General features: G+C 36.9%; 1 protein-coding gene across 1 annotated transcript; it reads left to right on the forward strand.

Annotated features, from left to right (window-relative positions):
- The first annotated feature begins 2,388 nt into the window (after positions 1-2,388).
- Positions 2,389-4,738, forward strand: LOC145661542 (uncharacterized). Its single transcript, XM_081726863.1, has 2 exons — positions 2,389-3,084; positions 4,685-4,738. Exons 1-2 carry the CDS (start codon positions 2,389-2,391, stop codon positions 4,736-4,738), a joined length of 750 nt encoding a protein of 249 aa, XP_081582989.1.
- The last annotated feature ends 8,046 nt before the right edge of the window (positions 4,739-12,784 follow it).

Here is a 12,784-nt window from a genome sequence, read left to right on the forward strand (position 1 = left end):
AATGTCGTTCTTGTGTGGTAGCATATAGCAATCTGCTCTTTTATTACAAAATTTTCACTTTTTATTGAGTTTTCTACATCTTAAAAGAAAGAAAAAGTTATTTCAGTTAAAAAATATAAATAACATTTTAGAATATATGACAATTGAAAGGAAAAAATTATCATATAGGGTGTGCACTGGTACATTCAAAAAAGACTGCTGTGATTTTGTCATTGGAATTTTCCCATCATTTTGACCGCTTGGATTTAGTTCCCACCCTCGTTATTACAGCCATTTTATACATGAATTCTTATCTGCATACAAACCAGTAACGTAGCTAGAATTTTTTCGGAGAGGCCAATGAAGGGCCGAAGAAAATTTTGAGAGGGCCATCTCCAATGAATGAAAATTTTTATTCACACACACACATTATATATATATATATATATATATATATATATATATATATATATATATATATAATTTTGTGTTCACAAGGTGAATGTTTTCATCTTTGTTGTTTATGATTTTACTCTTTTACAGTAAAAATGCAAGAATTTACTACCTCAAACAACTAGGATACATTAATACAATTGATTCTAATATAAGTAAGTAGTTATTTAATCACGGCGTTTAAAATATCTGTGGCTGATTGATTTACGTGGAAGCAGAGAAATACACTTTTACAGGTAAAGAAAATAACTTAGAGGTTCATGCCTCCACTTAAAAGAGGATCTTTCTATTCTGGTGGGCAGCAGCAAACTCATCAAATCAACAAATTCTTGAAGATCTAACGATTTAGCAATTTTCTTCAATATAAAGCAATCTTGAACTTTTTACCGTATCATCAGTCATATAATTGCTTATGTCTTTAATCTTTTCAAACATGAGAATGACCTTTCACATGTAGCAATAGAAACTGGTATAGTCACAGAGATTACATCTAGCTTGTAGGTTTATAGAAATGCATTTTTGTAGACAAAAAAGATCAATGAAATTCATCAAGAAATCAATTTTGGTTTTCTCTCGTCTAGTCATCATACAACTTAATGTGTTTAGGAGGATTTTGAGTTTACATTTGGATGTTTGCAGATTACTTCCATAATGCTGGGCCATAAGCTCTACAATGTTGTAATTTACAAAAGTTTTCACTTTTTGGATGTAGAGCGGTGATTGATCCAATGATTTTGCTACATGATACAAAGCAGTTTTCCATCTTAGTGACTGTCTTATCAATAACAGGCAGAAAAATGTCTCTTTTTCCGCCTTCAATGAAGGAAGAGATTCATCCAAAATGAATTTGTGATATTTCGATGGCGAATATCTTGTTCCTTTCCACGAGGAACCCATATAGTCTAGCTTTTTGCGGCTATGGGATTTTCTTTGCATATCTCCCAACATTCTTGATAAATTTGTTCGAATGTTGTTCGTTGAGAGTCATATTCTCCAGATCTCATTTTTGACAGCGTTTGAACTAGTGAATTTACAAGAATCAAACCTTCCGACATGTCTGCATCTACTTGAGATAAGGCGAACCTCAAAGTTATAGCATGCCAGCAGTCATCTCAAAATTTACCATCCCGAAAACATTTTCTCTTGTCCAAATTACACTAACTTGCCGGATGGAAAGATGGAAGTAAATAAATATCACAAGTTCCAGATTTGGTTTCATACCACATAATATAAATAGTTGTTTGGTATATAAACTATATTAATAATAATAATAAAGTAAAAAGTGATGGATAAGGACAATTCTTCTTAAGAGACAAACATCGCACAGAAACAGGAACTGAACTCTAACAGAACACTGATTTGCCGTTCCAGTCCACTTTAAATTTTAAGCCTTGCTCTTCGAGCTTAAGATTCACTTTAAAGTAGACTTCCAATAATTAACATGTATTCTTAATATTTCAGAAAAATGTCCCGATTACACACTCTGAAAATATGTTAGCCTAATCAGTGACGAAACTAGACGTTTGACACCCAGGGCATCTACACCAATAAACACACAAATTAGTTTGCTGGCGCCCGGGGCAACTGCCCCGATTGCAGCCTCTTGTTTTGATCTAGCCGTAGTTCAATTAATTTTGGTTACTTTTACCATTGACCTCTAAAACTGAGTAATGAATTTGCCTTTACTTCATTAAAATGACGAAGTGAACACTCTTTGAAGCAAAAGGAGGAAATGTTTTTCTTCCCCTAATATCAAACAATATCAGAACAGACCTTTCAATGGGAACTCCTTACAGCAAAAGAAGTATATGTGGCCCTTTTCTTTCTTTCGTTTGTGTATCTTCACTAGTTTTTTATTTTTTATTTTATAATTTGACGTGAATTAAAATAAATAAAGCACTTCATACCCACACCGAATGGCCAAAGCTCAGCGGTAGAACATCAGCCAATTTTTACATGGATCACTTTGAACATGAAGTACTGAAGAAAGCACCACTTGCACCCATATATTTCTACAGATACGTTGATGATATCTTCACCATTTGGCCACATGGACGCAACTTCTTACAGGAATTCCTGCAGCATCTCAACAACCAGCATCCGAATATTAAATTCACGATGGAAGTTAAAGAAGGCCGTCTACCATTTTTGGACATCATGGTATACAGAAGACCGGATGGCAGCTTAGGCCATACAGTATACAGGAACCCAACACATACAGATTTATATCTGAACGCAAACAGTTTCCATCACAAAGCTCAACGGATTGGAGTTCTCAACACCTTAGCACATAGAGTATTCTCCATCTCAGACAAGGATTGTTTAACAGAGGAACTTAATAAACTTCGCACCAGCATGCTCCAGAATGGATACTCTATGAGAGATATAAATATGGTCCTGAAAAGGACCAGAACGAAGGACACTGACAACAAGAACAAAAGTACAGGTGAAGTTATGAATGAAGAACAGAAGAACACAATCTGCCTCCCATACATCGGCAACACTTCTGGAAAGCTCAGCAGACTATTTGCCAGGTACAACATTAGGACAGTACACAAATCTCCAGCGAAAATAAAAAATACTTACTACGGCCAACCAAAGACGTTCTGGGTCTCCGAACTCCTGGAGTTTACCGCATTCCATGTGAATGTGGTAAGTGATATATTCGACAAACAGGACGAATTATTGCAGCCAGATGCAAAGAACACAACAGTTACATCAGACTAAATCAAACAGAAAAATCCGGATTAGATGAACATAGCATCAAACAGAAGCATAATGTTTTATTCCAAGATACCAAAATAATAGCAAAATGCTCAAGAGTTTGGGACAGAAAAAGAAAAGAAGCTGTTGCAATCGCACAAGAAAAAACGAACTTTAACAGACATACAGGATTCCAACTGAGTCAAACATGGACACCAATCATATCCCACCATTTCAAGCATCAATTAGAAGCCGCCATTTCAACCACCAATCAGAAGAGCCCACTCACACATACAAGTAGTATATATTGCATACACTCTATTGCTCTATCATATTCGCGTGAAGATGAAGACGATGTCAGCCCTCGAAACGTCGCAAGATATACGTAACAGTATTTACCTGGCTGCTAGCCCGAGAAGACCTGTTCACAATACGTCGCCAGGAAAGCTGCAATAGATACTTTACATATTTACTGTTTGATATTTTCGAAGTCGATCGTCAACCGCTTTTTAAGACAGAAGAGGGAATATTCAAATCACATTAAAAAGATTCCGGTATGTCATACCGTTTCGTACGTCCAGAAAAATACACTATTACGACGGATAGGTAATATATATATATATATATATATATATATATATATATATATATATATATATATATATATATATATATATATATATATATATATATATATATATATAATTCCCCTTGTGACATGTAGCGACATATACAGCATACTAATAGAAGCTGGTATGACGAAATTATGTAGTACTTCGAATATCTTAGAAACGAACTGTTCAAGATAAAGGGTTGCCAAAAAAATATTGGAAAGACCTTCATCTAGCAAGGGATCGACAAATAGCAATGGATGATAATAGTCTGTATGTTTGTCAAATATGTATAAATAACACTTACCACTTCACTTGTATAATCCCAGATCTAATTATTGATACCAGAGCATTTGGGATTAAGGAATAAACCCCTATAGCCTGTTCTGACAGATCGTATGTTTAGTCCTGTAGCTGTAAGAATTTCTAAGAACAAAAACACTTAAAATTTACCGTTCCCTCCACCCTCCATTACTCTTCTAGTAAAGAGCAAAGTAATGTTCTTTAAATAGCTTAATTGTTTTTGGCTGTGGAAAATTTGTATTTTACAAGTTTTCCTTTCCAGCTGAAATTTGCAATATATACGCTTGCTATGCTAATAGAAATACAAAACATATAGAAATCTTATGCGCGTGGTTTATTTTCGATTTCCAAAAATGGGTTCTAGCGAACAGGTGCGATCCTGATGAATAGCACCACTGGTCCTGGCCTTATAGAAGGCCCAACATTTTCCTGATAGGACTGAAGAAACTCAGGGAACACTTCGGTCAGGATGGCCGATCGTAGCAGGATTCGTTCCCACGCACGGCTTATCGAGTCCTGCTTGGCAGGCAGACACGCTACTCCTAGTCCACTAGGTGAATTCACGGTATTGTTTTGTTCTTTGATAAAATCCAAACGATATGGTTTGTGCAACAAATCCTATTTCACTTTTGCAGGTTGCAGCAACAGCGCAGAGGACAACTTGCAATCCATGTCCACAATGCAAATAAATGAAAGAAAAAGGAGACAGATTCGGCAAAAATCCAGCAGCTTGGAACAAGAATGTAAAGAAAAGTAAACGTAATGTTGGTCTTCCATATACTAATGACAAAGACAAGAATGTTCCTGGAAAGCTTTTTCGTCCAGCACATTGTTCATGTTTGGACAGTGTTTGTCTAAACTGATCATCAGTAATATGAAACACAATTTTGGAACATATTACGCTACAGAAAATTGGGAAACTGAAACGGCCATCATGTGCTCATCGGTGCAGAGTATCAGTGTAAAACAACGACACAGTAGTGATTCGCATTGACGTACTCAATCTCGCGAATATTTCCTGAAGAATGTTACTGGTGAATGTGTTCAGTGTGCGAAAAGGGTTTGTGGAAACCCTACAGGTAGATGGTGCGCCAGTGGCAGAGCCAAGGGTGAGCATGGGGGGCAGGCCCCTTTGCTCAAAATCTTGGCTTCCCTAGCGGCCCCCCCACACAGAGTGATACGGTGACAAACGGTGAATTAATAGTGGCCGCAAGTTAAACTACTATCGAAACATATCTTGACAACAAAGTCACCAACTGCAGAATATCATATGTTGCAATAGTCTGCGTTCCGAGCAAAAATCTTCAGGCTCCTTTTTGTTTGTAGTACAGCAAGATCTAATTTATCGAAATCTGTAAGATGCATGCATTGACCTCAGCATCTGAACGTTCCTTTTATCCTCTGTCCCTTATCTGGTTGTCTTCTTTGTTTTCGACAAAGAGCAAAAAAAAAATCAGTCTGCATTCTGATTTGCTTCAATATTGAAAGTCATACTAAAATAAGAGATGCTTGCTTACAAATAGCTTGCACTGCAGTAAAACTTTACACTCGTGTTGAACGAAAGAAGTCTTCATACACTAAGTAATTAATTTCCATCGATTATGGCGACAAAACAAATGCATAGCATCCATTAAATAATTTGGTATTATTATTATTATTATCAAATAATATAGAGAGGTCTTGTTTAATATAGAGTAAAAGAAGAGAGCAGAAGATTTTATTATTTCTGTCATTCTCTCTGCTGTTCGTATCCCAATAGTTCGAGAAAATTAAGATACTGAATACTATCAACACCTACTATTTGCTACTGGTACTGGTTCTCCTTCTCGTCTACCTTCTGGTCTTGTCTCTAGTACGTCTAATTTCCTAACGCGCTTGGCCGTGGCAACTAAGTAGAAACCTTCTGCTGCGATATTAATAGGACGCTAAATCGATTCCAGAAAACCCTTCTCCATATCTCTTGCCGCTTTTGGTGTGATACTAGGGTGGGTCGTTTTGCCACTTTTTTTTCGGAACGAAATGTAATACCTGGCAAAAGTGGCCCACCCACATGGACATAACAGGTATAGATTTTTTTTCAAATCAGATAATATCTTCTGTGAGAACTATTGCCTCAAAGTTTCAAAATTCCACTGAAAATTACAAAAAATACAAAAATTGTTCATTATTTTTAGTTATGTTAAAGCAAACATATTTTTGGATTTATACATGCCAGATGCTATGAAAACTGACATTCAAGTCTCAAAATGCCAGTTATATGCCTCTGCGGTGTGATAGGGGTGCCTCCTCTGGGGCCGGCAAAGGGGAAAATTCAGTACAATTAAGCGTTTCTACAGCTATTTTCGTCCTTGCCTTTTCCTTCTACTGGTGGTTCATAGTAGTAGCAGAGCATTGTTATTTTTCACCATGACACTCCCACCCCTCCACCTCACAATACTGCAACGCCCTTCTCGTGTCCCGATCTGCGTAACTCAGCGTCACTATCAGGAACGAACCGGATACGCTTCAAATTGGGCGCCATTTCTCAAGCGCTATATTTCGCACCCCCAGAATATTAGTGTCGTAACTCAAAAAAGTTTATTTTACAGGAGAGGCAAAACACAGTTTTTACATTGAAATAATCCTTAATATTTTTGTTTCTATTTAAAACCATATCTTTATTTAAACACATGTATTAGTACATACTTTGTTGAAAATAGCTTGAGAAAATAAATTCGTATTTGTGTATTACAAATTACATATTGACAATGATTTTTACTTGCCGTGTGAGTTGCGACAGTTTTATTCGTACAGAGAAACATATTTTTCTTTGTAATTAAATGACACAATCTTCAAAGTGATTCTCTAATCGTTGTAGAATTTCACTGATTTAGTTTTCATTCTGTAGATTTCAACCCCTCATAGAAGCTGTGGTATTGTTTAGGTATTAGGTTGTTTTTACACAATGTTAACAAGTCTGTCTTCTTGCTGTGGGATATAGCAGGATCTCCATCTTTGTAAGCAAGTCGTAATTGAGGTTGAGACTTTGTTGTGTCGCGCCGATCACGTCTAACTCGAATAAGTTTGTATTTTTGATCATCATATTCAGTTTTGTACATGATACAATTTTTTGCTGCCTTCTCGACTCTCAGAATTTTAATGTCTTGCCAATGTACTTTCTCACCATCTTCATTCACAGAGAAATTGTTACAAATTTGAGACGATAGGTCTTTAAGGTCATAAAAGTCTTCTATATCCATTTCTTTGACCAAGTAGGGGGTTCCACTCTTCTTACTTAACTTGATTACAGAAACCCATTGACTAGGAACGTATATTGGACCACTTCTAAGAACTCTCTTCTTCTGTTTTTCTATACAAGAATGCATGCTATCCCCTTCATTCTGTGTATGGCCTGTAGTGAGGAATTTGTGAGTGATTGAAGGAATATCAAGTATATCAACAGCGAACAGAAACATGGATGCCAAATGCCTATTTTTATTTTGTCCAATACAATTGTCACTGTAAAATAATATGTCCTGTCCACTATTTAGCTTTAAGAAGCTGTACAAACAACTACCAATCTCATTTGAACCTCTTTTTCCAAGAGTTTCATTCCACACGTAACAAAATCCTCTTTTGTCTTTAGTGCAGTAAATAGTGAAGTTATAACCTGATATTTTCCTTGCATAATAGAAATATGACACATCCCCACATGGCGTTGGTAGTACTGATTGAAGATCAAAACAATACACTGCAACTCTGTCATTAGAAGAAGTATCCTTAACTTTCATCTCCCGTGATAGTTTTTTGTTTCTTTGGTGTTGAGCATACGCTTCTTCCAGGTCTGCTGTTCTTTCTTCTTCGGAAATATTTTTCCAAGATTCACAAATATTACATTGATCTTTCTTCGGTTTGTAAAAGCTAAGATTAAATTCTGTGTTGAAAATTGTTTCGTAAACGTGCTTTTTGGCGAAAGGTTTACCTTCTCTTATACATTTCTCTTTATACAGTCTGTACATTTCTGAAATAGATAAGTTACCTTCCAGATATTCCCTTTGCGTCTGATTTCTCAAGTAATGAGATTCTATTTTCGGAAAGGAATTTATATGTTCTCGAATGTCATACTTTACACTGTCGTCTACTCTGTGATGTTTCCCATGTTTTCCTCTTAGGTCCCCTTCCAGAATATCAAATTTCCCTTTCTTCTTCTGAGCGGTATACACATATCTTTCACTAATACCCAAAGTATTAATAAACATTGTTTTGCATACTCGTATCTTGGTATTATTGTCTGTCTTTAAATAGTAAGCAAAATTTGATGATCTGGAACTGCCTTCTTTCTTTTTTTGATAAGGAGGGCGACCCTCAGTCATGCTGTTAATTAGAAATTCACGCTGTCTGTTTATATCACCGATTTTCCAGAAAGCACTATGAATTGAGATCCGAACATTTTCGTTAATCTTGTTATTACATCTGAGACAACATCTGTCACTACAAGGCAATTTTACTTTACGTTCTTCAACGTTTCTTCCAGTTTGTGTGACGTAGCTTAGTCCCACGTTTCTCTTTCTTTTTCTTACGTTCACTTTCCACTCGCTAACATTTTTCTGCCTCTTTCTCGTACGCTGTTTCTCAATTTGAGTAACACTAGCTTCAGAGTTGATATTCCCATCTTCTTTGCTTGTTCCTGGTTCTGCGACAACTTCTACATTGCTCTCCTTTCTGTTCACACTTTCATGAGTCACCTTTTTGATTTCGAAATTACTTGATTGCTTGCTGGATACTTTACCTGGAGCTACATTGATTGTATCATAATTGTCTGGAACTGGCTCCAAGCCTGCGTATGTTCTTGTCTTCTCATTTTCCTCTTGTAAGCTACACTCTGAAGAGTCCTCAGGGTTAGGTTTCCAGGTCTTATCAACATCACTATCATCACAATCAATGCCCAGAGGTATTAATGCTGATGAAAGCTGAAAAAAGGGAGAACGACTGATAAGTGTCACTATAGATGCTACATTGCAAGACTGAAAAGTGTTTCTTCCAGGCGCACATTTCGATTTCTATCTAAAAGGACTGTCCCCACGAAGATTATATGTTCTTTTAACACAATCTACCCAACAGTTGAGAAATATAATGATTGATGCACATTATAAGACATTCCGTAATAACAACAAAAAAGCAATTGAAAGAAACACTATACCAGGATAATTCACTAACGAAATGAAAATGAGAACAGGAACTAGATATAAATTTTGGCTCCAGATCATATCCCATACATGGCAAATCCTCATTTTATCTAAAATGGCCAAAACACCCAAAAAATTAACAAATTTTAAGATGACGTAAAATTACGCTCGCAGAAGATTGCTAGCTTTAGAAATAAAGCCTTCATCTATAATATACATTAACAGCTGTACAAGCTCACAAACGAACTGTGGAACAATTGGAACAGGAATAGTACTTGCAGAGTCTCTGACTCAATTAGGGTGTACGGCGCTCAGTGGTAGAGCGCTTACCTCTGGTTCAAAGGGTCGCAGTTCGATCCCTACGTAAGTTCGTGGTGGACGACATCGTGTTCATGAGTTTTCTCGGGGTTCTCCCGTTTCCCCCACTTTCTTATTTCATCATTTCTTTAATCATCATTCACTTGTAATTCCATCCGTCTCCATTAGCACTTTGCTTTCATAACCATGCGATGTTAAACTAAAGATTTCATTTCATTTCATTTCTGTCTCAATTGTTCCAGTTTCTTTGTAAGTTTGCACAAATGTTAATGCAGATTATAGGTGGAGTCACCATTCGTAAAGCTAGCAATCGTCTGAGGAGAGTACACTTATTTCACCTTAAAATGGACAAAACCCATCACACGTCAAAACAGTCAGAATGCCCTAACAAAATCAGAGTTGTTAGTTACATGGAAATTATAATCATTCTCTCCACGTATGACACCTATATCAAGTTGCGTTGAATATTCAGTGCTATAGCAGGATAATTCTTACCTCTTCATCCATTGATATATCTCCGTCATCATCTGCATTACGTTTTGCCTTTAATGCTAATGATAATATTCTCGTTGCTCTTGTATCATAAGGAACACGACTCATCTTGCAGCCTCCTTTACCAAAGGACTACAGTAAGTTTATGAGACTAGATTACTCCTGCAGTTTGTTATAGAGAATGTTTTGCTTCTAGTGGGTAAAGTAAGAAGGTGTTTCACCCTTAAAGCTTTGTTCTAACAATTATCGGCCTATTTGATGTAATAATAATAAAAGAACACAAAACGAAAGCCGATCTCTTTTCGGAAGGAAAGTGTTTTACGACAGTATTATTCTGGAATTGTAATCTGAAACTTGAACTAGATGGGGAAAAAGACTGTCGTAACAGGTTTACGACAGTATTTCACTGAGTTCTATAGAACATTTCTATTAATGTAAAACTGTAGTTTCGTCTCCCCTTCCCCCTATATTAGGAGTATGGCTTAGTACATTCTTTCATTGTTGAACCATCACAGCATAAGCCTAATAATGTGAAAATCTCAAAAATCGAATTTTTGGAGTTACGACACTATTATTCTGGGGGTGCGATTTGGTTACTGTTGCCTTCAGCTTACATGAATTGGCCGTTACAGATAATAGTTTGCTAAACACTATTTTTACAGAAAATTCTGTATTTCTTTTTTAAAAAAGTCAATATTATTTATTATATCACAAAAATGACTTCAGTTGACAATGAAGCAGGCCTTGAAGAGAAAGCAGAGGAAAGCTCTTCTGAGGAAGAGACCAAACCCAGAGACAGAACATCTAAACCGAAGCTAGATTTGACTGAAACTGCTATGACTGCTCAGAGATACAATGTAAGCGAAAGGGCTGTGGCACATTTAACATCAACTGTGCTTCAGGCAACTTTAAAGGCTGGAATTATAACCTCTCAACAATCTAGCAACATAACTCTGCTTTAATTGTGGACAGGAGCAAAATAAGGCGTGCGAAACTTAAAGTTGCTCGGAATTTAAAAGTAAGTTCTAGAAATGATGATCCCATTAAAAGCCTATACTTTAATGATCGAAGGGAAGACACTAAAACACACGCAGGCATCGTTAGAGAAGAGCACTTACCACTTGTGGCTGAACCTAACTCTCAATACGTTGGTGACGTGACACCATCCTTTGGCTCTGGCCATGACAAGTCCACGGCTATTTTCGAGTACATCATGAACCAAATCGAAGATGGCTTTGATGAAGTAGAGGTTCTTGGGTGTGATGGAACAAACACTAACACTGGTGGAAGGGAGGTATTCGTCGAAAAGTAAAGGAATTAACAGGCTATATGTCTCTTGCAATTAATGAACTGCCTATCAGAGCTCTCTTCACGCATATTGGCGCTAATTCAAGCCCCTATTCTTCTGACTGTGAAAAGCTTCCACTGGTGTCATTCAAACCAATAAAATGTGACTTATCTCATCATAGTCAGAAGAGCTCAGAAAACTCAGTAAAGACCTGAGATACTTATCTCAAGTCTTCCTTTGCTAATGGTCCTCGTCACGTCTTTGAGACCATTCATAGGTCTAGATACTTACCAAATGAATACCAGGCTGTAATCCGTTCATCCATTCAGACGAATGCATTTCTCGCACTCCCAGAGAATGTTCTTTTCGCCATGATGACTGATGGTCTACTTGCTGTCTGACAAGATGCATTACATAAGATTCTTAGTGCTCGAAAACACGAAGCAGAGAATCTTCATAACACTATTAGATATAACATCATTCCCAGACTGAATTTTGAGGCGAAAGATTATACTGAAATGATCTTTTGGGAAAGCACTGATGTTTCAATAACTGTACCACCAGTTCAAAGGACAGTATCAAACAAATAGCTCATGGACAAACTTTCACTTTCTGACAACACTGTGCCAGAATAGTCCTCTACCGTCTATCCATGCCACACGATGGCAATAGAACGGATAGTGAAATTAGTCACTGAAGCAGCTTCTCGAGTATGTGGCAGTGATGCTAGGGACGGGATAATCAGGTCAACCTTACTTTCTAGGCAAGTTGCGCCTAAATTGCAATCAAAGTCCCAATTTTTGACAATTTTTCCTGACAGTGACGAATTTGATTAGTTCATCCGTCCCTATATATGGTTGATTGGTTGAGTAGGACTGGCGCAGGAGCCCTAGGTGCAGCCACCTCCATGTGGTAGACTCTGGGACGCTTGGACAGACTATATGACCAGATGAGCGAGGATTTGCACAACCGCTTAAATGTACTGAATTTGCCCCCTTTTTTTGGCCCCAGAGGAAGCATCCCTATCCCCCCAAGGGCACATAACTGGCATTTTTATACTTGAATGTCAGTTTTCTAAGCAACTAACATGTATTTAACCAAAAAGTGTTTACTTTAACGTAACTAAAATTCATGAAAAACTTTGGTATTTTTTCTAATTTTCAGTGAAATTTTGAAACTTTGAGGCAATAGTTCTCACAGAAGATATTATCCGATTTGAAAAAAAAAATCTATGCCTGTAATGTCCATGTGGGTTGCCCACTTTTGCCAGGTATTACATTTCATTCCGAAAAAAAAGTGGTAAAACGCTGCACCCTAGTGTGATACCTGTTAACTGAGAGACAAACATAGCCGTTCTATTAGACTTCAGATATTTCTGCATAGAATAATTTGGAAGTTGAATAAACTCAGGTAGAAGAAATAGTATTTATCAAATCTATTTTCGTGCAGATTAAAAATATGAGAATTTCAAG

The sequence above is a fragment of the Thermobia domestica genome, chromosome 10 (assembly GCF_964235325.1).
Source record: "Thermobia domestica chromosome 10, izTheDome1.hap1.1, whole genome shotgun sequence".
Lineage (NCBI taxonomy): Eukaryota > Metazoa > Arthropoda > Insecta > Zygentoma > Lepismatidae > Thermobia > Thermobia domestica.